This window comes from Periplaneta americana, chromosome 2 (assembly GCF_040183065.1).
Source record: "Periplaneta americana isolate PAMFEO1 chromosome 2, P.americana_PAMFEO1_priV1, whole genome shotgun sequence".
Taxonomy (NCBI): domain Eukaryota; kingdom Metazoa; phylum Arthropoda; class Insecta; order Blattodea; family Blattidae; genus Periplaneta; species Periplaneta americana.
This window is the reverse complement of record NC_091118.1, coordinates 216,481,671-216,507,553: the sequence shown is the minus strand read 5'-3', so window position 1 is coordinate 216,507,553 and position 25,883 is coordinate 216,481,671. Positions and strand designations below refer to the sequence as shown.

At 36.8% G+C, this 25,883-nt stretch overlaps 1 protein-coding gene and 1 long non-coding RNA gene across 10 annotated transcripts in view; one reads left to right on the top strand and one right to left on the bottom strand.

The window, feature by feature from the left end:
• LOC138695124 (uncharacterized) overlaps positions 1 to 25,883 on the top strand; it is a 293,372-nt gene that overhangs the window by 198,099 nt on the left and 69,390 nt on the right. Inside the window, exon 11 of one of the 4 annotated variants that reach the window (XM_069819543.1) lies at positions 19,081 to 19,397. The exons of 2 other annotated variants lie outside the window; for them this stretch is intronic. In XM_069819543.1, the coding sequence (XP_069675644.1) occupies positions 19,081 to 19,263 (183 nt within the window). In that variant the 3' untranslated portion in view covers positions 19,264 to 19,397. Of the gene's footprint in view, positions 1 to 98; positions 360 to 19,080; positions 19,398 to 25,883 lie in introns of those variants that run through there. One more of the 4 variants, XM_069819545.1, reaches the window with a different exon arrangement.
• The window catches only part of LOC138695126 (uncharacterized), a 48,135-nt gene continuing 28,045 nt past the window's right edge, over positions 5,794 to 25,883 (bottom strand). For 5 of the 6 annotated variants that reach the window (XR_011331069.1, XR_011331066.1, XR_011331068.1 and 2 more), the window contains exons 2-3: positions 21,258 to 21,455; positions 5,794 to 19,214 (exon numbers count right to left, since the gene is read on the bottom strand). This is a non-coding gene — a long non-coding RNA (uncharacterized lncRNA). Of the gene's footprint in view, positions 19,215 to 21,257; positions 21,456 to 24,617; positions 24,869 to 25,883 lie in introns of those variants that run through there. The other variant, XR_011331065.1, reaches the window with a different exon arrangement.

Genomic DNA, 25,883 nt, shown 5'->3' with positions numbered 1-25,883 from the left:
GGTGATTGCCATGTGTCATTTCCAAACTCTGAGATTTTCAGCTATAGTGTGATATGGAATTCGTTTTAATTTTATTTTTTCTTCTGTCTTTTTCGAAGGACCACAAGGGCAGACCTCGAGGACCACAGGTGGTCCGCGGACCATAGTTTGAGAAACGCTGCTAATACATTACAAGTGTATTGAGCTGTAACTAATAATTATTAGTCACAAAGATTTCTTGTACATTTGTATTTTATTACTCCATACTTCCAACAGTAGAGTTGTAACTTTATATTCCACAATACTATACAAGAACTTTTACTAATAATAATAATGTATTAAACCATACACCATACTAATATGGTGTATAATACAATTTTGTGCTGTACATTACTATGAATCTTCATTTGCCACCTCTAACATAAGAATGCTGAAAGCATCAAGCACACTTCTCACTTCTCCCTATCCACTTTCTAACCCACACTTTTCTTTTCCGTTTCTTATTATTTTTTTTATTTTTTCACTTTTATTAAAGGGAGTCGTCAAGCTCTATCTCACTACTTAATGTTGTTGTTATGTAATGCCGGGCTTTGGCAACGAAGCCATTAGAGTTCTTGCTCTCCAATATTTCTTTGTGGTGGATCCATCAGGTAGAACTTCACAGGTTATGAGATGATCTTCAGTCATTTCTTCTTCTTTGTTGCATAGAGGGCAATTTGGATTTGTGTAAATTCCTATTTTATTCAAGTGTTTGGCTAAATAATCATGTTCTGTAAGCAGTCTGAATTTTGCTACTGCAGATTTACGTGGGATTTCTGGAATAATTTCTGGTTTTTTTATTAAATTCTCCATTTTTTATCTTTGGCTTTGGTACATAGTGCTTGGTTTTGCTTGATTTTATATTTATTTTTAATTAGTCTTTTGATGGATGTAAAAGGTAGGCTTGTATTTGTATTCTGAATTAAACTGGATCCTTTTTTGGCAAGAAAGTCAGCAGTTTCATTTCCAGCAATTCCCCAATGTGCAGGTATCCATTGCAATTGAATTCTTTTCTGTAGTTTTTGAAGTTGTTGGATCATTTTGTGACATTCTTTAATTTGGATCGACATCATTTTATATGAATTTATTGCATATAATGCTGCTTTAGAATCAGAGAGAATGACAGCATTTTGAAATTTATCTATTCTGTATAGTAGGTGTTGGAGTGAGATATGAATAGCCATTATTTCCGCATCAAAATTTGTTGTATGATGTCCTGCTGGTTGATAAAATGAGAATAACGCATACATAATTCCTGATCCTGAGTTGTTATCGATAGTAGACTCTTCTGTGTAGATATGTAACCATTCTTCTGGTGGGTATCTATTGTTCACAGCTTCTAATGCCAGCGCTTTTAGTACAGGTTTGGAAGTTTCAGATTTTGTAACTGGTTCTTCTAAATCTATTTGAATGTTAATTGGTTCGAAGGTTAGAGGGTTTTCTCTGCTTAAAATGTTTTCTTTAGATTTAGGGAGATTCAATTCTGTTTTTATTTCCGTGACTTTGGACAGGAAACTTATTTGTGTTTTCAACTTGGTTGGTTGTAACAGTCTTTTTTCCCATTTTGTTGTTGTTAACCGTAGCATTTTTTCATGGTGTGTTAGTGCCTGCTCCTCTAGAGTTAGACATATTGGAGGGTTCTGGGTTAGGGCTTGCATTGCCGTGATTGGGTTGATTTTGCTGCACCAGTTATTAATCGCAGGGTCTGATTTTGGCATACTTCTAGTCGATTCAGGTTGAAATTATTTGCTGTAATTAATACCTCCGCATTGTAGAGAAGTATTGGCTTGATGAATGTTTTGTACGTGATGTTCAAAGTCTGCCGATTACTACCCCACTTGGCTCCAGCTAATTCCTTTAAAATTGGAAGTCTTTTTGTTGATTTATTTACTACTGCTTCAATATGATTTTTCCAAGATAATTTTGAATCAAAAATTGTCCCTAAATATTTCGTTTCATATGTTTGTCTCAGGTTTGTTTTCTTGAACTGTAGATTTAGTTTTGGGATTTTTTTCTTCAGACTAAATATTTCAAACGTTGTTTTATCAGTATTTATGGTCATCAAATTGTTGTCAGTCCACTTTTCTAATAGGATCAGAGCCTTTTCCATTGAAGTTTTGGATTTGACTATTTGTGGAGAAGATGTCCACTTGACCATGTCATCTGCAAAAAGAGCTGTCTTTATTTCTGCACTTGAAACAGCTGGGGGGAGATCATTGATGTAGATGTTAAACAAGGTTGTACTCAGTACTGCACCTTGTGGGAGGCCCATTTTTATTTGTCGGAATTTGGAAGTACTGTCATTGTATTTTGTAGCACAGAAACGCTGGGAAAGGAAGTGAGTGATCCAGTTTAGCATGTTGTTTTGAATGCCTATTTTTGTGAGTTTTTCAAGTAGTTTATACCTCCATACTGAATCGTATGCTTTTTCAAAATCAATGAAAACTGATAGCGTATCTTGATTTTTGTTGAAAGATTCTTTGACATCTTGGGAGAGCTGAATTGTATTTTCTTTGGTAGATAGGTGTTGTCTGAATCCTGTTTGTGCTGCTGTTAGTATGTTATTACTTTCTAAGAACCAATTTAACCTCGCTGAAATCATACGTTCTGCTGTTGTTGCAATGACACTTGTTAAAGAAATTGGTCTGTAATTATTTATATCATCACCTGTATTGCCTTTTTTTTAGAATAGGGATAATTATTGCTTTTTTCCACTCTGTAGGTACAGTAGAAGTCCATGATATGTTACATAATTTCAGTAGTGCATTTCTTCCCTTTTGTCCAAGGTGTTTCAGAAATTCTGCATGTATTATATCAGATCCCGGAGATTTTTTATCTTTTAACTCATGGATTGCAGAATCTAGTTCTCTTATGGTGAATTCTTTGCGGAATATATCGTTTGTTTGTTCTTGACACTTCTTAAATTTTTTGAGATCTTTTTTGATCTGCCTTTGCTTCTTTTTAGCTTCAGGAGAAAGTTTATGTTGAGAGCTATAATGATTATTAAAGGCTTCGGCAGTAGAGCTGCTGGAAGTGAACGTTTTCCCATTAAATTTGAGTGGTTCTTTCCTCGTTTCTCTTTGACATGTGATTTTATTTACATATCTGTATATTTTTTTTGCATCTTTTCTATAATCAGCTTTTTCGATAAATTCACTGAATGCATTTTTCTTGGCTACATAGATTTCTTTTTTAAACTTTGCTGCCTTTCTTCGCCATTCTTGTGTATCTATTGGGTTGTTGGACAATTCTGTTTTTTTCCTTGCTATGTCCCTTTCTTTTTTTAACTTTGATAGATCTGCATTCCAAAAGGGTTTATAGTTTTTAATTTGTCCTCTTGGAATCCAATTTTTTGCTGCTTCGAGAATTATGTTTGAGATTGTATTGTTGAGTTTATCTGTACATACTTCGTATTCAATGGAGTATAATTTTTGTTCGGTCTCTTCTGTAAATTTTGCCCAATTAGTTTTTCTAAAATTCCAAGAGTATTTTGGTTTTGGTTTGTTATTATTTTGTTTGTTCTAATGTATTATGGATGCAATAACTGCTCTATGATCTGATCCTAGGTCTTCACTGATTTCACGTGTAGTCTTATCTTGCAAATTTGATGATACTAACAGGAGGTCTGGGTTTGTACACTGACCATTATAATGTAAGTATGTAGGACAATCGTTGTTCCTGTAAATAAGTTCTAAAGTGCTTGAATTTAATAGATCTTCAATAGTTTTGCCACTAGCATTATAGTCTTTGTATCCCCAGTTAGGTGAATGACCATTAAAATCGCCAATCAAAATCGTTTTTCGGTGTATATTTATTATATCCAGACAAGGGTTGTTATTAGGTGGATTGTATATTCCATATATGGTGTAATGTGAATTTCCTTTCCAGATTTCAATTTGGATAATTTCTACTTTGTCTTCTTGTTGCATTTCCTTTATAACTTTAAATTTTGATAAAATGTTTATTCTAACACCTGCAAGAATTCCACTAGCTACTTGACGTGATTTGGGGAGAATATGTTGTTGTTTTCTAATGCCAGGCATTTGACAATAAAGTCATTTGACCTCTTGCACTCCAATATTTTTCAAAGATATTATCATGACCAGTCAATGAAGCACAGATTTTGAGGTGTTCCGAATCCATTTCTTGGTTTGAGTTGCATTGAGGAGAATATATATATTGAATCCAGAAATTTGAAAGTATTTCAGTTGATCTCTTGATACATTTGCTTCTTGTATAATAAATACATCTATCCCTTTTTCCTCTATGATTGTTTGTAGTTCGGCTTTTTTGCTCTGTGTAAGTCCTCCTGCGTTCCATTGGAGAATTTTAAGGATGTTCTGTAAATGACGTCCTGCAGATGTCCCCGCCCGGAGATCCGAATGGGGGACTATTTTACCTCCGGAAAACTTATCTGAAGCATTTGCCATTAGGTTAATTAGCATAAGTGTAACCGTTTTTTAAGGGGATAGGCTGGTCAATTTTGTAATTTCCACATTTTTACATTTAGAATTGTGAAACTTTCACAGCATGTACTTCATATTCACACAATACCCACAATATTAACATTTAATAATTGTTGCAAAGAAAGAAAAATAACATTATGAGGATATATTAATTTTTTTAATAACTCTGGAAGTATTCTAGATAAATTCATGAATCTTTTTTTAAAGTGAAGCTGGTATCATGATCTACATTTGTGGGTATTTTTATTTTCCTAGGACGCATTTTACTACTTCAAAATGCTGCCTAAATGAATTATAATAAAAAATGTTGCACAATTATAAACAAATAATTGATTATCATCCTGATATCATTCAGATTACATTCATCATCCCCCCAAATGCAGATAATATAATGATGAACATATGCTAAAAATGTCAGCTCTTTATCTCTAATAGTTTCAGAATTATTCAATAGTGAAGTTCATAAATATAGAAAAATATGATTATTGAGAAAACTGAAGTGTTTTTTTATACAGTAACTGATTCTTTTTTAAACTTACCGATCTTCTGTTGGCCTAAAATCCTCCAGCACTGTATGTGGTACCTTCCTTTTCTGTTTTCTTTTGTTCAACTCTCAGTTTAGCTGATCTGACAATCTGCCTATACTTCTTATATTTTCAGTGGTGCGAGTCATGTACAGCTTAGTTCTTCTTTCGTCTCTTCTCCTAGCTATATCTATGGTGTTTCTACCTGGTGACAGGCCACTTTCTTTCTGTAGTCGTACAACCGTACAGTATAATCCAGAATTATATTCTGCCACTGCCTTTCGAACAGCTAATTCAATTCGGTGTCTATGAAGAAATGTAGTCTTAGGACACTTTGACCAAATTATGTTGTATATCGACTCGTTTGAATTTTGAGTTCTTCCTTCCACACATCTTCCAAGAAGAGATTCATGTGCTAGTCTACTATAGAGAGGAATAACTGCTTTTAGTACATTTTTATTGATTGGTGTATGTATACAGTCACCATGTTTTCCAGGGTTCTCACCCTTTGCAATCACCCTATTGTAAAAACACCAACTTTCTTCACCTGTTGGACACTTTATATGCCGGGGTTCATCATCTGTAGAGGAGCAGTGGTATAATGTAGCATATATATTAGACTTCATAGCCTGCACATTGCCTAGATTTTGGACTATACTACTTCTATAGTAACGCTGTAACATTTCTATAGTTTTGGATTTCAGACTACCTTTTGTCACCCCACCAAGTGTTATACCCATCTTACTACTTTCTTCAATCCAGTACCTAATCTTTTGGCAACACGGTTCACAGTGCAGACATTTATATAGCAGCTGATTTGGCGGGTAAAAAGTCATTGCACACAATTGAGTGTTACATCAAAATTTACAGAAAGAATTAGGGTATCCAGATAAAATACAAAAAAATAATTGTATTTTTCATGAAAATTCATCAAAAATTGACCAGCCTATCCCCTTAAGTGGGCACCAATTTTTTGTTTGTAATGGTGGTTACATCACCCACTCACGTAAACCCCCAGTATGACTGGAGGGCCACACCTGTCGTTGGTTAATGGGTCCATCGGACCTGGCCGGGAGGAGTTTTAGAGTCCACCGACCTTTCTCACAAGCACCACTTGTGGAACATTTCTACGCCGTGGCAGGCCAGCGTAAGAGATGAAATAGCATTTCCTCTATTTCTGATGTTGTGGTTATACCGCCAATACTCGGTCCCCAGAGCCTCATCTGTAAAAGCAGGTTGCACCACGAGCAGGTTGAGGTTGGGTTTTGGATAGGAGAGGTTTATGGAATGCACTTCACTGTCCCTTGCAACCTAGTTGTTGCTCTAATTGTTTGGGAATGAAACATCAGATTCACTAATGTTAAAACAGCAATATTAATAACCAGTTATCTCAGAACATACTAGGTATAGAAATGTGTCAATTTTACAGGATGTTTATGCATTCCTTCTGAGTACACCGATTCGTTTTGATGATAAAATATCTAATAGAAAAACAAAATTTTTTACCAACTTCTAAAATTAAAAACAAGAATTAAGGACCGTTTCTGCAAAACTTGCTAACTGAAAAAACTAAATTTTACAGAAGAAAGCAAGTTTTGGAAAAACGATCACACTTTGACACATTACAATGAAGAGAAATAATCAAATTTTACTAAGAAGCCTTTAACATCATGTAGAGGCCTGCCATCAAAATCTCAATTTTGCAGTTAGCAAGTTTTGCAAAAACAGTCCTCAATTAGACATTTTATTTATTCTTAATAAACTATTACAGCAAACTCAATCAAAGGAATTCCATATCATCACACTGTTACCTGTAAAAATTTCATGCAGACAGATCTAATAGATTCTGAGAAAACGGGTCATTTATGTTGAAAAATGTAGTTTTAAGTAAATCATGCTTAAAGTAAAAATTTCTATAAAAATTTACCTATTACAGAAAAAAATGTTTTACAACCCTTCTGGTTGGTGGTCCTTGTGTTCTTCTCTATCCTGCTCACCTAATACTGCCCTCCTTCTCTTGGATCTTGCCTCTTTGGTTGTGTTTGTTACCATTATCTCATTCGCAATGTGTCCAAGTTCTCCATGTTTTTCGAGGTTATATCCTATTTGAATACCTAGATCCTTCAACGCCTGTATTCTTGCAATGTATCCATCATTAAATGTGAGTACAGCATCTAGTATACTAAGTTCCAACGTTGACATACCAACAGACACATTTTTGGAACTCAGTGCCAAACAACATTATTAAATTATTCATTAGTATTATGAGTTCTTCATCAGAATGGGCAAAATTTTGAAACACAGGCTTTATGAAGCATTAATTTTACTATAAAACAAGCCAAACCACAGCCTTCTAAGACAATTACTTCCTGAGATAATAATTTTTTTTTGTGAAAAGTGGTAAATTTTTTCTCTAAAACACAAATACACTAATATTTTTAAAAAATATGTTTAAAATAGTAAATATTAGAATATTTTAATAAACCGAACACCAAATTAAGCAGAATGAATCATACTTACTTACTGGCTTTTAAGGAACCCGAAGGTTCATTGCCGCCCTCACATAAGCCCGCCATTGGTCCTTATCCTGAGCAAGATTAATCCAGTCTTTATCATCATATTCCTCCTCCCTCAAATCCATTTTAATATCTTCCCATCTACGTCTCGGGCTTCCCAAAGGTCTTTTTCCCTCCGGCCTCCCAACTAACACTCTATATGCATTTCTGGATTTGCCCATATGTGCTACATCCCCTGCCCATCTCAAACGTCTGGATTTAATGTTCCTAATTATGTCAGGTGAAGAATACAATGCGTTAAAATGTTAATTTTTTTTCTCCTTAATTTAATAATTCTGGCCATGGCTTCAACCATTCCCACTTCTAACGTTTTTTATGACAGTATGGTCTCATTCTGAATCTCATGTAAACACTTCCCATCATGGGAGTGAACTATAGCAACTCTCATGAGAGAACTGTCACTGTGTAAAAGAGGCTTTAATCTATGTAGTGTAAAGTAGGTTCACTTTGTGTTTCTCAATGTACCCTAACTGACAACTCAAGTAGTGTTAGCTACCAGGGATTTCTCAGTTATTTGTTCTATAGACCATTTACCACAGAAATCCCATGGCAGTGGTCTTCTGGAAAATGATAGGTACAATGTAATAGATTTCCATTGATTTGTGCAATAGCCATAAGGATTATTGTGTCAATTATGAAACAATTGTGAAATGACAGCACAGGAAAAGAGAATATTCTGGTAAAACTTAATCCGACATCATCATGGTCCTTATAAATTTTACTCAGACTTGCCTGTATTGGAAAGTCTGTGCTCTAGTTGTTTGGGAATGAAACATCAGATTCATCTCATCTCCTGAAAAGAAGATTCTGAAATGTTGTACCTTTCAGCCATAATAATTCCAAGCTATAGGTGTAACTTGGTGCTTAGTATTTTTGAATAGGGATTGGATTTCTGTAACATGTCATATTTTTATAAGCTTAAGTTAAATTAAACATATTGCCCATTGTGCAACTCAAACCAAGAAATGGATTCGGAACACCTCAGAATCTGTGCTTCAGTGGCTAGTCATGATAATATCTTTGAAAAATATTGGAGTGCAAGACGTCAAATGACTTTATTGTCAAACTATAACAAACTATTAACATCATGAGCAGGTTTACCTTTTTTGTGAATTGGTACAATGATTGCTTTTTTCCAAGCTGCAGGAACTGAGGTGTTCCGTGATAAATTGAAAATGGATAAAAGTACAGACTTGTTAGAATATTTGTAATATATGTTTTGTATTAGTTCAAGCATTAACATTGAAAAAAATTAAGAATTGAAGTGAATATTTGTAATCACTTGTGGTGCTCCACTACTGTTTTTTAAATATAATGATGCTCATTACCTGTATTGTTATAAAATATATTTTATGGTATGGTAGCATTTAAAATACTTTTCACTGAGCTCCATGGTCACAGACTTTACATGAATTTCTTTATAGAAGGGTAAAAGATATGAGAGAAGAATAGACATCTTAGCTTCCATGTAAAAATAACATTTCGGAAGAGTTTAACATATTACTTGACTTTTTATGCTTCTAAAGCACACATATGTCTTTGTAACTGTGGCATAGTGTCCTTCTCCCTGCCGAGGACATGACAGGATACAGAACATGATGACATAATAAGTAAGCTCTGAACTGTCTCGGGATTTAACAATAGCAAATAAAACGCTAACGAACTTGTACTAATAATGGCTACTTTAATAACATAGAAGTCAATCTTAAGAATATAGAAAGCAGTCCTTAATTTGTGTAACAATTAGGCAAGGTACATCTATCCTCCACCGACCAAGAGGATAATAACTTACTAGTAAAGCTAAACATAAAACAGTTCCTCCTGGCGATGAGGTAAAACCAATAAAAGAACAAGGGTGACTGCACAATAACTAACGTGGCCTAGAAATAAAGATACATAATAGTGAGATAAATAATATCCTGAAATGCCCCTTATATTACTAAACTTGTCTCACGAATGATTACCTGTGGCAGCAAAGACAACTGCTCGAAATGAATCATTTGACGCAATCTCTTATCTCAGGTGTAGCAGTCTAATTTTCACATCAATGCAATGTATCATTGTGACAGTATTAAGTTCAGCTATTGCTCAAGAACAGTGAATATGCACCCACTCAGTACTGATCGATATAAGTGGCGAGAGTAGTGCACAGATAACACTATTTACTAGAATTGTATTAGTGGCACTGCTATTCTCGAAAACGAGAAATAATCTGCCTGTTAACATTACACCGACTACTACTAAATACTGCAATTCATGACTCATACTAAAATACAAATTCCTTCTCTGAAACAATAATAAGTGGAGACAGAGGCTGTGATGCAATTTCTTGTTATCAACATTGTATCAACAACATTCACCTTAATCGGCTTAATCACTCGACAGTTCAAATTTTGAATATTGTAAACACATGATTTATTTAAGTTTGAATGCAGGACTATATAGCAATAGATACGAACAGTAGCAGCTGGTGGTCAAAATAATGAGTGTGCTACAATCTCTATATTGGCCTACTGTATACACTTACATGTATTTATCTTAATTTGAGACTCGCCTAGTGACGAATTACCCTAGTGTTAACCGTTAAACCCTCCATCTTGGACATTATACTCTTTTCTATTGACAGTATTGTAAGAACAGTGAGCGATCCTGGGACATAGTGTTCCTTAAAAATCATCTTTCTGGCTCAGCAGTGGTCATTGGTGTTGTACCAAAAATATTTAACAACTTCGTTACTTCACAGAATGGATCCTGTGAATTGTTGGAGGCTATGTATTGTAACAATTGAACAGCTCCATCTATATTTCGGAAGTCGAGTCTTCCATATAGAACCCCAAGTTGTGTCTTTAATAATCTTTTGTTCAGTACAGTATAGCTGTTGACAGCAACTTCAAGTTCGCGTTCAGGAAAATTATGCAAAAAATTTGCTGTTTAACAATTTTGTTGAGTCTAGGTAGCTTAAAGACTGGAAACGATGAGTAGTTTCCTGAATTATATGGTCACATACTTCCTTGGCTTCAATTTTCGGATTCCATTTTCCGTCGCTTGCTGACTGATTCAGGAGGAAACTCAAAAAACTGGTAGATGGCAGCAGCAGTCGGACACTTGATTACCAAATACATTGTACATAGTTCCGAGTTCTTCCACAAACAAGCATTCTTTCGTTATGCTTTACTTTTGCAATCTCCAAGCTGTGTTGTGCTGAAGCTGACTACAGCACTTACCCGCGTAAAAATAGCCAATCAGAGCAGTGAATTCAGCTTCGCACATGCGCAATAATTATCTACATTCTCATGTAAGTTCTGAGTAGCACAACGTACCGCCTGAGGCACCAAAGAACGAAGAGCGAAGACTAAACACTCTATAACGCGTCATGAACATAACCATGGGAAATTGTCAAATGGCAGATTACACACTATGGCATTGCAAATACATTATTTAAGCAAAAATTATCATTGTACTGTAGCACATAAGGACGGGCCGCCCCTGGATACGAACTAATTTATTAGCTATTGGAACACATTACATTAATGATATAAATAAACTGAAATATTATAACTATACTTGTTTTTTTGAAAGATGGGACATGACAGGAGCGTTGCGATTGGAAAAACAACTGAATGTCACGTAGCGTGGTAGGCCTGTTGCTATGGTAACAACGGTTGAGTTGCCAAACTTACCATTCTCACATGGCGAGTGCTTAATAGCTCTCTTGGCGACATTTATTGTGCACACAATGCTAGCATTGGTACGTTTCGTGTTTGATTCTCTGTCGCTTTTTGTATTGTTTTCTTACCTTCGCGTCAATTGTCAATGAATGTTTTAACGTCAGTTATCTTAACATCAATTGCTAGCTTCCAACAGCTGGCAGCATGGTAGTCCATATTGGCAACATAGCACTGTAGTTCCAAGCTCGGCCGCTTAACTGTCATATCCCATCTCTCAAAAAAACAAGTATAGAGCCCTGATGTTTGGCAAAATGCCTTTTTTACTGGGTGGAAGTAAATCATTATTTCCATAGATATAAATGTGATTTGGAGTAAATCAAAGTGATAGTCAATTTTTATTTTGCCTTTTTAAAGTGATTCTTGCTAACAGATGCCTTTTTTTTTTGTCATTTTAAAGCAATATTTCTTGTTTATTTGCAATTTTCTAATTAATTGTAATGGGTATGAAATTTAAGCATTTGAAACAATGACTAACTTTACTAACAATAGTAAATAAAAGTAATTTATTTTGGTGCTTAATCTGCTAATAATCGTGCTTTAATAATGTTGGTCTAATGTGAATAATGATCGACAATCCACATTTACAAATATAATATAGTCATGTCTTCACGATACCCACAATCAGCTTTATAATTTTAAATATTAAGCTCGTTCTCATAGAAGCTGTCACGTAGCATTTCCAATTGTTTGCTTTCATATTTTCAAATCTTACTGTTACAATTTTGTGCTACACGTGTTTATTATTGTAGGAAAAGGAAATTTGAGTGAGGAACAGTCAGTTATTGTCAGGTGACAGAAGGTATAAGATCTGTTAGCAAGAATGCCTAAAATCAGTAAACCATTGAAAAGCAAACTTCTTGCTTACGTTAGTGAATTTGGTGCCCATGTGTTTTCAACTAATGGAACAGTTTTGTTGTGTAAGGTTTGTAAAAAGACAGTTAATCATGGAAAAAAGTCTTTTATAAGTCAACATGTGTCACCTACGAAGTAAATATGCGAGTTATGTTGATATAATTTAAATTTATTGCTAAAATATATTATGCCTTTTTAAAATTCATAATGCCTTTTTCAAAGATTATTGTGCATCTTTTTACGTTTTATTGCCTTTTTTGCCTGCCTATTTTAACTGTTATAAATTCCTAAATATCCGGGCTCTAGTGAAAGTAATAATTGACATTACAAGTGGCTCTGGTATCAATATATTAATTTTATTGTTATATTGGTACCAAGTGCAGGAGAGCATGTGATTATATGTGCTGATACAACATTCGTGCTAATAACGCTTTGAAGTGGAATGTACATGCCCTCCCTCTTGCTCCGCACAGTCCCTGCAGTGCCTACATACAGATGTCAACAAACGACAGTGCGCTCACTGGACAGCGATGAAGAAATTTCAAACAACCAATACGAATTAAGTCAGCATATAATCAAACACAGTCAGACTTATAACTTGCACTGTCAAGCATTACTTGCGGACCACACCAGCCACTGAATAATATCCACGAGTCCAAGGAAGAGTCACCAAGGCAGCTCCAGCAGACTGAAAACCCGTGTAACACAGGCGAAACTATAGTGCTGTACAGCTACACATCTCGTCGACTGACCCCTCACTCGGTGGACAAACAACCACCACTGTTGTCAGACACCAAATTCTGATGTGGACTTGGCTGCACATCTCAGATCACTCTCCCATGATGCACCACCACTCCAGTCGAATGCTGCCCGACAGTCACTTCCAATGGATGATGTCCGAAAAACAGGAGTAGGGATTTTAACTGACAAATTTGAAAAAGCACCCATAGTAGAAAAATCACACAAGACACTGGCTATCCAACATGCAAAATTCGCGGGTACTCGTGTAAAGGGGGTTAAGTCAAATTATAAGATATGTAAACTTCTCTCCTTTGGTACTGAACAAAACCCCTTTGTCACAAAATACAGAGCACTGTAACTGCATCTTGGATGGAAGCATGATTTAACAGAAGTAATCATGGAGGGTTCAAATCTTTACTTATCCCATTTTAGCCAATTCATACTTAATCCCCTTTACACAAGCACCCGCGAATTACTACCCTCATTTGAGGTGCCAATTGATATAATCAAAAGCAAAGATGATAAGCCACTAGGACTGCCATCTATGTAAAAGAAAGAAAACAACAGAAATATATGAAAATGAAATACGAGCGAAATAGAAACAAAGTGGCATTAGAATACATCACATAACATATCATAAATTTAAACTGATGACACTGGTTCCACTTGTTGAATTTAATTTGAAGGACTTCAGTATTCATTAGGAAGTGGTATGTTATTTCACTTAGAGAACTCAATGGTGATTTCATTGTTAATGGCTAATATGAATTATTACTTACTTACTTATGGCTTTTAAGGAACCCGGAGGTTCATTGCCACCCTCACATAAGCCCGCCATCAGTCCCTATCCTGAGCAAGATTAATTCAGTCTCTACCATCATATCCCACCTCCTTCAAATCCATTTTAATATTATCCTCTCATCTATGTCTCAGCCTCCCCAAAGGTCTTTTTCCCTCCGGCCTTCCAATTAACACTCTATATGAATTTCTGAATTCGCCCATACATGCTACATGCCCTGTCCATGTGAAACATCTGGATTTAACGTTCCTAATTATGTCAGGTGCATTGTATAAGTTTCTCCATTCTCCTGTAACTTCATCCGTCTTAGCCCAAATGTTTTCCTAAGCACCTTATTCTCAAACACCTTTAACCTCTGCAAATCTAGTACATTACCGTAGGTACATTAAGAGAAAACCACAATTTCAAGTCGCACAGAGTTTGTGAGAGTTTCTGGCGTCTTGTCAGCCCACTCGAGTTATTATGTGGCCTCCAGATGTGGAGGGTAGCTGCGAATATATTGAATAAGCAGTCGTGGACAGCCGATAAGGAGTGGTCCTCCAGCTAGGAGTGGGGCGAAGGGCTACAACCCATTACCATAAAAAACAGCTTGTTACGAAACCATACAATAAGCTTCGGAATATGAATTATTACTATTGTAAAATACACACTTTTAACCTTTTTTTTCTGACATTTCTGTAAATGTTGTGTGTGAACATGTGAGCCAAATCCCATTCTGTAACTACATTGCATACCAAGGTTAAAAGAGGACAAAGTTATGCAATGTGTTTACCGCATAAACTTTTTAAACCTGCATCAGAGTATGTAACCTGGAACCTACCAGCATTCTATCAGTTAGGTTGTGGTGCAAACATGGAAGAACGTAGTTACAGCAGCAAGTGTTGTTCTACACATATTCAACTATTATATTAACACAACAGAGAAATGTAAACATTTTAACATAACAGAATACTGGTTTACTAATAGCTGTAGGTAGGTAAAAGGGGGGAAAAAGTATATTTACTTAAAGTTACAAAGACTAATTATAAAATCATTACGGTCAATAATATTACCTACAATCTGATTTACTTCTTCCACCTATCCATTAAGGCAAGTTGTTGTTCTTTCTTTTCTTATAAACCCAATATACTACATTTTCAACACTGCTGGGGGCAGGCATTACATTATCGTCACAGTCAAATCTCATTAGGTATTTAGTAGTATTGCTGATGTCTTCCAGAGCTAACAGAAAAGTTGTTGGCGACTCATTGTTTGCTTTATTTCCCTCGTCCTTTCTTCTTTTTCAGATGCATCAAATGCTAGATTTCTTTCTAACATTAATTGTTCCATGATTTGAACTTCACATGTTACATATTTTTCATATGACACATTAGCTTCTAATTGATAACATTTGTCTTCTGTCGTGTTAATTCTGTTACACTTTCAATCCCGAGAGATCCACTTCCATCCACAGATAACCACTCTACTTATGAGAACAGTTAGACATTATTGAATCTGTGATTGCTTTCCAAGCCTCTGCAATGAAATGCAGAACATCCAGAACATTTACCTTAATCATGAATCGACTTGTTAGTTGCACACATTGGTTTTCTCACAAGATTCTTGCGGTAATAATGTTTAAATGACATGATTATATTTTGTTCAGTGTAGAGTAATCAGTAATTATGTCCACCGCTATGCAGTAACGATTAGCCTGCCTGACCATGAAACGAGCAGGCCTGGGTTCAAATTTGGTTGGGACAAGTTACCTGGTTGGGTTTTTCCATGTTTTCCTTCAACCACTTGAAGCAGAATTGCTGAGTAATTTTCGGTGTTGGACCTCGGACTCATTTCGCCTTCATTAGCAAAATTTCATTAATCACATTTAATAGCTACAGGTTGACCAGGAGGACATGGTTCCAGGATTCGCTTGCAGATGGCATCTGTCTGCAGGAGCTGCACATATCCCAGAGATGCCACATGGGTTTCAATCAGCAGACTGCAGTAGACAGAGGGAGTATAGCTCCCTTGGATAGATAGCGCTGTGGCTAATCGCGGAATGAATGTGTCCTTCTGGTTAAGGATGCAGCAGATTCATGCACGTGAATTGTAAACAGATGCTATTGATCTGAAGAGGCTGCAGAGGAACATCACAGGGAGGTGGAGGGGGACTCCTGCTCACATGGACTCCATCAGACCTGAATGCTGTGGCTGAATTGATAGGATGGCACCAAGCAGTGAATCACGTGCTTGTTGTCTGTTGCACCCATTCATCAATGTAGTCTACTGTTATTGAGTAAAAATGTACAATTTTTCTGAAAGGGCTTTCTGATATCAGACCTTCTTGTAGACTACTTTGACAAGTACTTTACTATTTATAAAGACCTCATCTTGTCTTGTCCTAAGCTTCAAAAGATTGTCTGTTTATTTTTTTCGTTTCAATAGCTGAGGCATCATTACGCTCAATCATCAGTATACAGCTTTAGAAATTATTCTTTTTTTACTTTTTAAGAAAATGAGGTAGGAAAAGTTCTCTCTTTTGTTGAAGGAAATCACAAAGCATGCATGGACAATGTCATGTATCCAAGCTTAAGAAGCAAGACCTGAAGCGTTTATACATGTCATTGAAACGATTTAAAGCAGTCTTCAAAGAAAGTCTTCTGGTTTTGCTGTGGCCTAACACAGGGTTTAAGCTAGAAAATAAATAATTTTTGCAAAAATCCACAAATGAAAAATTATATTTGTGCAAATTGCGAAATGCTTGTGCAATATTATGAATAATTGTGCAGAAAGATAAAATTAATTAAGTATGCAGAAACAAAAAGTTACGTTAATTTGTTTATTGGAGTTTTATTACTTTCAATCCATCTTATCACAGTCTAGATACACTTATGCAAGTAAATCATTAGACATTCGTATGTTTAGAATCAATTACTGCTGAATTTATATCACATTAAAATACGTTATTTTATGGGCACTCTAAACATTGAAATTCTTTACTGGTAGGCCCTTCAAGATTTATTGTTAGCAGAGTGCTAACTCTTTTTACTGAAAGACTGTTTCTAATTCCAGTTTTGACAAGATTCATGCAACTAAATCCTTGCTCACAATTTTCGGTATGCCATGGAATTATATAAATCAATTAGAAAAAATTGTTCACTTGACTTACATTAATTGTACCAACTCTTTGAAATCAATTCCTGAACATCTATTGCTCAATCCTTTTTTGAATATTACCCATGCCATTAGCATTTCATTTAAATTCAGATAAGTTCAAACACATTTCTGATTTCATTTTCTCCATTACCATCCTCGTTTCTGAAGTCCAATGTGATTGTTGCATTTTTTGCACATAGACATTCAAAGCTTGTTGCGTTTTTAGAAGTAGCAAAATGCGACTGTCACTTAAACCCTGGCCTAATATAATTTTATATTCTCTTGTAAAAATTTCACAGACTGATTTTAAATTTTCCACTTTGACAGTAAACGAACGAAAGAATTGGAAAATTTTTCCTATAACAGTCTGAATGCCAACTGCCAAAATACGAGTATGTACACCAGTTCTGTACAGCATTGTGTATTATACTACTACTCCATTTATATTTGCCCATCCAGTTCTTTTTCATTTCTAAAATAAATTGTTTTTCTTTTTAAATCACCAAAATTGCTGTTTCTATTGTCTCCTGATATTCCTAATATTTTGTCTGAAATGTTACTCATTTCAACAATTTCCATAATGTGCTAAACCAGAATATCTGAAGTCTCTCTGTGTAAATTATATTGGTGAATTCTAATATTTCATTTTTAATATAAAAGTTTGGAGTTTTGCAGTACCTAACAATAACTGGCGACATTTTCTTGTCAATGTGGTGTTGTGTACCTCAATTTTCGATGCCCGTGCGTCCTACTTTAAATGGTTCAAACCTACCCGCGCAAACGACAGTCTCTGTTTTCTCTCTCTAACAAAGCAGGTTGGCTCGCTTTTCGCTCTTATGAGGGAGAAAGCAAAGATCATACGGCGACGAGTAACGTTGGCAGTAGAAATACCCCCAGGCACTGTGAAGTAACTACGTGTGGGTTAACACCTTATTGCACCGAGCCCTTCAATTGTATTCGGTATATATGCTATGCTGGATACAGATATGGGAAATTCCATTTTCAAACTATATTAACTGGGTTACATACCCCAGTCTGAAAAGCAGGCTACGCCACTGCATACTACAACTTATGAATTATTCATAAGCACAATGAAAAAACATTAAACATATTTTATTTAACTAATGATTTGTCATCAGACTTTTTTTTTTTGTTAAGTTTATTTATACACGCTTTAACATTCACGGTCATCTCGCGTGTTTTAGTACCTGTGGGTATATAAGTAAGCCGCTTTTACTATTCCTGTTTCTATTGTTGTGTTGTAGATAGTTTGTGTGTAAGTAACCGACTCAAATTTTCGATTAATGTTTATGATATTGGTGATTGAGGTGATGATGAATCATGGTATGCAAATTTTCAATCCGGCCTTTGTGACTAAGTGAAACCATGAAAAACACCAGTCAGATTGGTCGGCCATGGGGTTTGAACCTGGGATCTCCTGAATGCGAGTCTCAAATGCTACTACCTGAGCCAACTCGTTCGGTAACATCAGACTTGTTCCACAAGTCATCTGATCTTCAGTTCAATGGACGAGCAGCCAACTTTTCTCCCAGCCTTCCAGACTATATCAGACTTACGTATGTAATCACTAACTATCGACCACTGTAACAGAGGCAGTTGTGACAACATTAAATAAGTGAAGCAGAATAATAATATGCGTAATTTCGTTATTCACGACTATTCAAGTCTTTTAAATTCGTTACTTTCGTTACCAATTGCTTAAATAGTTATTTTTAGTTACTTTTGTTAGCAGTAGATGGCCTGTTATTTTTGGACCTACCTGAACACAATGGTATTTTTAAGAATGATGAAAACTCTTATCAAAACTTTCTTTGAAAGAAAAGTAAAATCAGGTCATACGTCAGAGTTTAACAAGTGAAAGAAGCCTGTCCCTGAATGAGAGATCTCCAGGCAAAATTTACCCGTTGCTTGTCGTCGTCTATATTAAAATTCACTTCTATTCATCATCCTTAGCTATCATTTCACCATCAAGGTAATCTTTCAACATATGGCATATAAAGAGCTTCTCTGATAACGTGGCAACAATAGACTACAGAGTACATAAAAAATCTAAGCTACTGTATACACTAACACTAGCAGTTATATCTTCATATGTCCAGTAGGTTTTGGCACTTTTGATTACCAGCAGTTACAATAACTATCTCTTGAATCAGCAACTGTTTCATTTTACATTAAATTTCTGTTCATTACGACGTTAAAAATTCATACCTTCAGCTACAGTCTGTTTCAGAAGATGTTGATCCACTGAAAGAAAGCGATGTACATGGGCTGCTGCTTCCTCATAATCTTCATTTCGAAGAGCAGTCTGCACTCCGCCATTACACAGCTGAAGATCTGAACTCTGACACCCTGCTCTATAGAACACATGTAATTAAAACAATAATGCTTTATAGCATACAGTAATGCAACAGGATATTGTGAAAACCATTAAAAACTACACAATGAAAAATAATCATAAGATTTTACAGTAATATAACAGTATAGTGAGATAGAAGTCGCATTAAAAACTACACAAAATTTTTTCCTTCCCTTTTTAAATTTTCTTTCTCTTCCAACCATTCCATATTCCAACCTAACCTTGATGGTTACATTTGATTTTAACCACTCAAAGTAATTCAAGAAATAATGAACAAAATGTACATTAAATATTACTGCCAATATATAGAAAACTTCGATCTGTGATTATTACAAAAATAGCCCGTTATCACTATTATTTCAAAATGAAAAAAGATCATTAGCCATAATATCCAACTACTGAAGATAAGAAAGGAAATATGCTGACCTGCATAAATGAAATTTCAAGATGGAGGGAGCACTTTAGCGAAATGTTAAATTGTTCACCCCCCAAACAAGTTTATTAAATATCAAGCACAAAACAACGACCAAGATACTGAAGGCCCATACTTGAGGGATATAAATCTGTTAAAAATTTAAAACAATAAACCTTATGAAAGGAAATTATCATATATTATTATCCCCATTCATAAAAAAGAGAGATGACAACTTTCAGAATTTTTATCATAGACAACTTTCAGAATTTCTATCACTGTGTAACGAAATATATGAGAAAGGCAAATGGCCTCAAGATTTCACGGAGACAGTGATGCTGCCAGTACCAAAGAAAAATAATGCCCAAAAATGTAATGAGTTCAGGACTATCAACTTGATATCGCACTTGGCAAAGATTCTCCTGCGAATACTAAATCGATGTTTATATTCTAAGAGGAAGGAAAGTTGAAAGAGGAATAATTTGGCTTCAGGAAAGGAAAAGGTACGAGAGATGTAACTGGACTGCAATCAGCAAGATATATCTGGAAAAAAAGTAAAGAAACGTATGTAATATCTGTGGTGGTAGAAAAGGCTTTTAATAAAGTGCACTAGAATAAATTTATGCAAATCGTGATGAAAAGTGGTGTGATTAGGAAAGAGAGGAGGCTATTAAGTGATCCTTATATGAAACAGCGAGTCAAAGTTAGAATAGGTCAAGAAATGTCATAGGGAAGTGCAGTAAGGACAAGAAAGCTCTTCATCACCTTCCTGTTTAACATCTACTTGGAGGATTTAGAGAAGAATTATTTTCAGAAGGGGTGATAGTAGGAGGAAGAATAAAGTGCATAAGATTTGCTGACGACATGGCGTTGTTAGTAGAAAAAGAAGATGATAATAAGGAATATGCTAATGGAGCTAAATGAGAGCTGAGAGCAGTATGGGATGAAGTTAACGAAGACCATGTTTACTGGTAGAAAAATAAAGGTGATAAATGTGCGAATTCGAAATGAGTCAGTAACACGTAGACAGCTTCAGATACTTGGTATAGGAACATGAGCTGTTGCCAGGAAGTCAAAAGGAGAATAGCAATGACAAAGGAAGTTTCTAATAGAAAAAGGAGCATTTTCTACGAAACTTTGAAAGAAGAACTATGAGACCAGTGAAGAGTTTTGTGTGGAATGTGACTTTGTATGAGACAGCAGACAAAATAAGAACTGAAGCAGTGCTAGAAAGAGTAGGTGAAGAAACAATAATGTTGAAACTGGACAGGAAATTAAAGAGAAATTGGCTACATCACACATGCACGCATGCACAGATATGTAATAAAAGGGTTTTAAAACACTCCACATTCATTGACTTCCAATATACACTATTCTCTCTTTGTCCATAGATCTTTCAGCACTCTCCTACAGATGGGACCTCTCCAGCTCCTTCAGTATTGTCTTCATTTCTTCTCCCTCATCCATATTTAAACTGTTTGATAATCAGCTCTTATCCACCTTTCATACATTAGTCATCCCTTATCCATCCTTTATACATCTAAGAAATTCAAATTTTAAATCACTTATAACTTTAATCTGTCTGAATTCGCAAAAAGAAAATGTATCCTGTTTAAAATCATCACTCACCCTGGCAATATCTAGCCGACGCACTTTAGCACTAACATTCTCTGCCAGAGTTGAAGTAAATGTTACCATCTCAGCAAGTTTCTGGGCATCAGAATGGACGATCTGAAGACTTGGCAATACTTTGGTAATGCCACGAAATTTTGCTTCTAGGTGACACTGTCTCGAAAGAAGGGTGTCCAGTCCATTATTAATTTCATCCTGTAATAATTTACATAACAGTAGATTATTCTTTATCATTTCCATATTATTTCAGTTACCCTGAGTTAGGAATTTGATTAAATAAGAACAATTAATATAATTGTTCATTTAAGAGTTCCAGAAATTTACATTTTAAATTTTCATACTAGGACCCTATTGTATTGTATACAAAAACAAATAAAGTGTTAATTACAAAACAGAAAAAAAAAATCTATAATTTTAATTACGTAGTAATGAAACAACATGCGAATCTGCAATACATATTCAGGAGGTACACACATATTTAAGACAAAATATAATTTGAATGAGCATTAATTTATTATCCAAAATTAAACTTGATCCTTACATTTAAAGCTGTGCACATAATGCTAGGCCCTAATGGACAACAGGAACAAAACAATTACTCTGATCCTCCAGGTTTCAAGCAGAGAAGTTTGTTAGCTCAAAATAAACTTCATAGAAAGCGGCGGCGGCAGTGGAAAGAGAGAATGATGTGAAACTGATCTATCTCCTCTCAGTCCACTCAATGTTCTCTCAGTCGAATCTATGTCCTCTCAGTCCAGTCCATCTCCTCTCAGTCCAGGCTATCTCCTCTGCGTCCACTGTATGTCCTCTCAGTCCACTCTATATCCTCTCAGTCCACTCTATGTTCTTTCAGTCCAGTCTATCTCGTCTCAGTCCACTCAATGGTCTCTCAGTCCATTCTACGTCTTTCAGTCCACTCTATGTCCTCTCAGTCCACTCTATGTCATCTCAGTCCACTCTATCTCCTCTCAGTCCACTCTATGTCCTCTCAGTCGAATGTATGTCCTCTCAGTCCAGTCTATCTCCTCTGAGTCCACTCTATGTCCTCTCAGTCCACTCCATGTCCTCTCAGTCTACTCTATCTCCTCTCAGTCCAGTCTATCTCCTCTCAGTCCACTCTATGTCCTCTCAGTCCATTCTATCTCCTCAGTCCACTCTACGTCCTCTCAGACCACTCTATGTCCTCTCAGTCCAGTCTATGTCCACTCAGTCCAGTCTATCTCCTCTCAGTCCTCTCTATGTCCTCTCAGTCCACTCTATGTCTTCTCTGTCCACTCTATCTCCTCTCAGTCCACTCTATGTCCTCTCAGTCGAATGTATGTCCTCTCAGTCCAGTCTATCTCCTCTGAGTCCACTCTATGTCCTCTCAGTCCACTCCATGTCCTCTCAGTCTACTCTATCTCCTCTCAGTCCACTCTATGTCCTCTCAGTCCATTCTATCTCCTCAGTCCACTCTACGTCCTCTCAGACCACTCTATGTCATCTCAGTCCAGTCTATGTCCACTCAGTCCAGTCTATCTCCTCTCAGTCCACTCTATGTCCTCTCAGTCCTCTCTATGTCCTCTCAGTCCACTCTATGTCTTCTCTATCCACTCTATCTCCTCTCAGTCCACTCTATGTTCTCTCAGTTCATTCTATGTCCTCTCAGTCCAATCTGTGTCCTCTCAATCCACTCTATGTCCTCTCATTCCATTCTATCTCCTCTCAGTCCACTCTATCTCCTATCAGTCCACTCCATGTCCTCTCAGTCCACTCCATGTCCTTTCAGTCAACTCTATGTCCTCTCAGTCCACTCTATCTCCTCTCAGCCCACTCTATGTTCTCTCAGTCGAATCTATGTCCTCTCAGTCCAGCCTATCCCCTCTCAGACCAGTCTATCTCCTCTGCGTCCACTCTATGTCCTCTCAGTCCACTCTATGTCCTCTCAGTCCTATATCGTCTCAGTCCATTCTACGTCCTTTCAGTCCACTCTATGTTCTCTCAGTCGAATCTATGTCCTCCCAGTCCAGTCTATCTCCTCTGCGTCCACTCTATGTCCTCTCAGTCTATTCTACGTCCTCTCAGTCCACTCTATCTCCTCTCAGTCCACTCTATACCCTCTCGGTCCACTCTATGTCCTCTCAGTCCACTCTATCTCCTCTCAGTCCACTCTATGTACTCTCAGTCCACTCTATGTCCTCTTAGTCCACTCTATCTCCTCTCAGTCCACTCTATGTACTCTCAGTCCACTCTGTGTCTTCTCAGTCCACTCTATGTCCTCTCAGTCCACTCTATAACCTCTCAGTCCACTCTATCTCCTCTCAGTCCTCTCTATGTCCTCTCTGTCGAATGTGTGTCCTCTCAGTCCGGTCTATCTATTCTCAGTCCACTCTATGTCCTCTCAGTCAACTCTATGTCATCTCAGTCCACTCTATGTCATCTCAGTCCACTCTATGTCCTCTCAGTCCAGTCTATCTCTCAGTCCACTCCATGTCCTCTCTGTCGAATCTATGTCCTCTCAGTCCAGTCTATTCTCAGTCCATTCTATCTCATCTGAGTCCACTCTATGTCCTCTCAGTCCACTCTATGTCCTCTCAGTCCACTCTATCTCCTCTCAGTGCACTCTATGTCATCTGAGTCCATTCCCTGTCTTCTCAGTCTGCTCTATGTCCTCTCAGTCCACTCTATGTCCTCTCAGTCCAGTCTATGTTCTCTTAGTCTACTCTGTCTTCTCTCAGTGCACTCTATGTCCTCTCAGTCAACTCTATGTCATCTCAGTCCACTCTATCTCCTCTCAGTCCACTCTATGTCCTCTCAGTCGAATGTATGTCCTCTCAGTCCAGTCTATCTATTCTTAGTCCAGTCTATCTATTCTTAGTCCAGTCTATTTCATCTGAGTCCACTCTATGTCCTCTCAGTCCACTCTATCTCCTCTCAGTCCAGTCTATCTCCTCTCAGTCCACTCTATCTCCTCTCAGTCCACCCTATGTCCTCTCAGTCCACTCTATCTCCTCTCAGTCCAGTCTATCTCCTCTCAGTCCACTCTATTTCCTCTCAGTCCACTCCATATCCGCTCAGTCCACTCTATCTCCTCTCAGGCCACTCTATATCCCCTCAGTCCACTCCATATCCTCTCAGTCCAGCCTATCTGCTCTCAGTCCAATCTATGTCCTCTCAGTCCACTCTATATCCTCTATGTCCTCTCAGTCCACTCTGTGTGCTATCAGTCCAATCTTTGTCCTGTCACTACACTCTCTGTCCTAGAAGTGCAGTCTTTTTCCTCTCAGTCTTATCTCTGTGCTGTAACTACACTGTCCGTCCTACCAGTCCATTGTCTGTCCTCGTAGTTCACTCTATGACCTCAGTGCATTACCTTACCTGTCATTGGTGCATTATATGTCCTAGTATTACGATTATTTGCATATCTGTGGTACTTATACATGTTCCACGGAATTACATTTATACGGGGATCGAACCCGGGTAATAATTTGTTTGGTCAACAGTTTCTTTCCCGTACGGTTTTCCTGAGCTGGAAGCGTCGTGTCAATGCGACTCTGGTGTTCTGTCTGTAAACTACGTCCATGATTTCATACAGTTACAACATATTGGCTATGGAAATACATGATAGCAGCTCTTCTCTCATCGCTAAGGAGTGTAGTGTTGGCTGCCATGCATACATGCTTAATTTGATTTACGTAGTAACCTTGCGCGCGTCCGCCATGACACTTCGCCTCGGCAACCTAAAGGTGGATTTAACCATTAATATTAATGCTAGAGTCCACGGCAATTCGGAAGGCGGGTTGTCTGCTAGCGTTTGCGTCGAGAGAGACAGATAGACAGAGCAAGGCAGCGTACAACATTGCCACATCGTACTTCACGCACGTGCAAACAACTGGATAATACGCACGGCAGACCAATATCGATAGTCGACTCTACTCGCTGGCCACTAGTCACCGGGCCGTACCGAGCCGTATCAAACAAAATATAATCGAAATGGTGGTAGTCAAATTCGCGACTATATTCTTAAATAATTCACTCCATTAGTCTAGTTCAAGGTTTTATGTAGTACAACGGCGGTTTTTTGAATGTATTAAAAGAAAATGAAGATGTAATAAGATAATAAACTAGGTTATCACAAGGAAATTAACAGGAAAAAAGGTGTGTTTCACGGAATACAATTAAAATGACGGAAAGTAAATTTCCGGTTAATGTTCGCCAAAGCGTAAAGTACGTAATTATGACGGCGTTGCTGTTTTATTTCTGGCCTATCGAAAAATACCTAGCCTTTTACGAAAAAAAAATTAAGGACCATGAAATTATTCACCGCTTTCATTATAAGCCTATTATTTTTTAACAATATTACGAATCAAAAACTGTCATATTATATAATTTTAACTACTACATGGACGAATCAAATCAAGCTAACCTAACCAAAGCTAACCTAACCTAACCAAAGCTAAGCTAACCTAACCAAAACTAATCTAACCTAACCAAAGCTAATCTAACCTAACCAAAGCTAATCTAACCTAAGCTAACCTAACCTAATCTAAGCTAACATAACATAACCTTCGTAAATGCAAGGCTGTAACCGGAGCAAGAAGGGATCTCAATCATTTAATCTGCAAGTACACGCAAAAATAAATT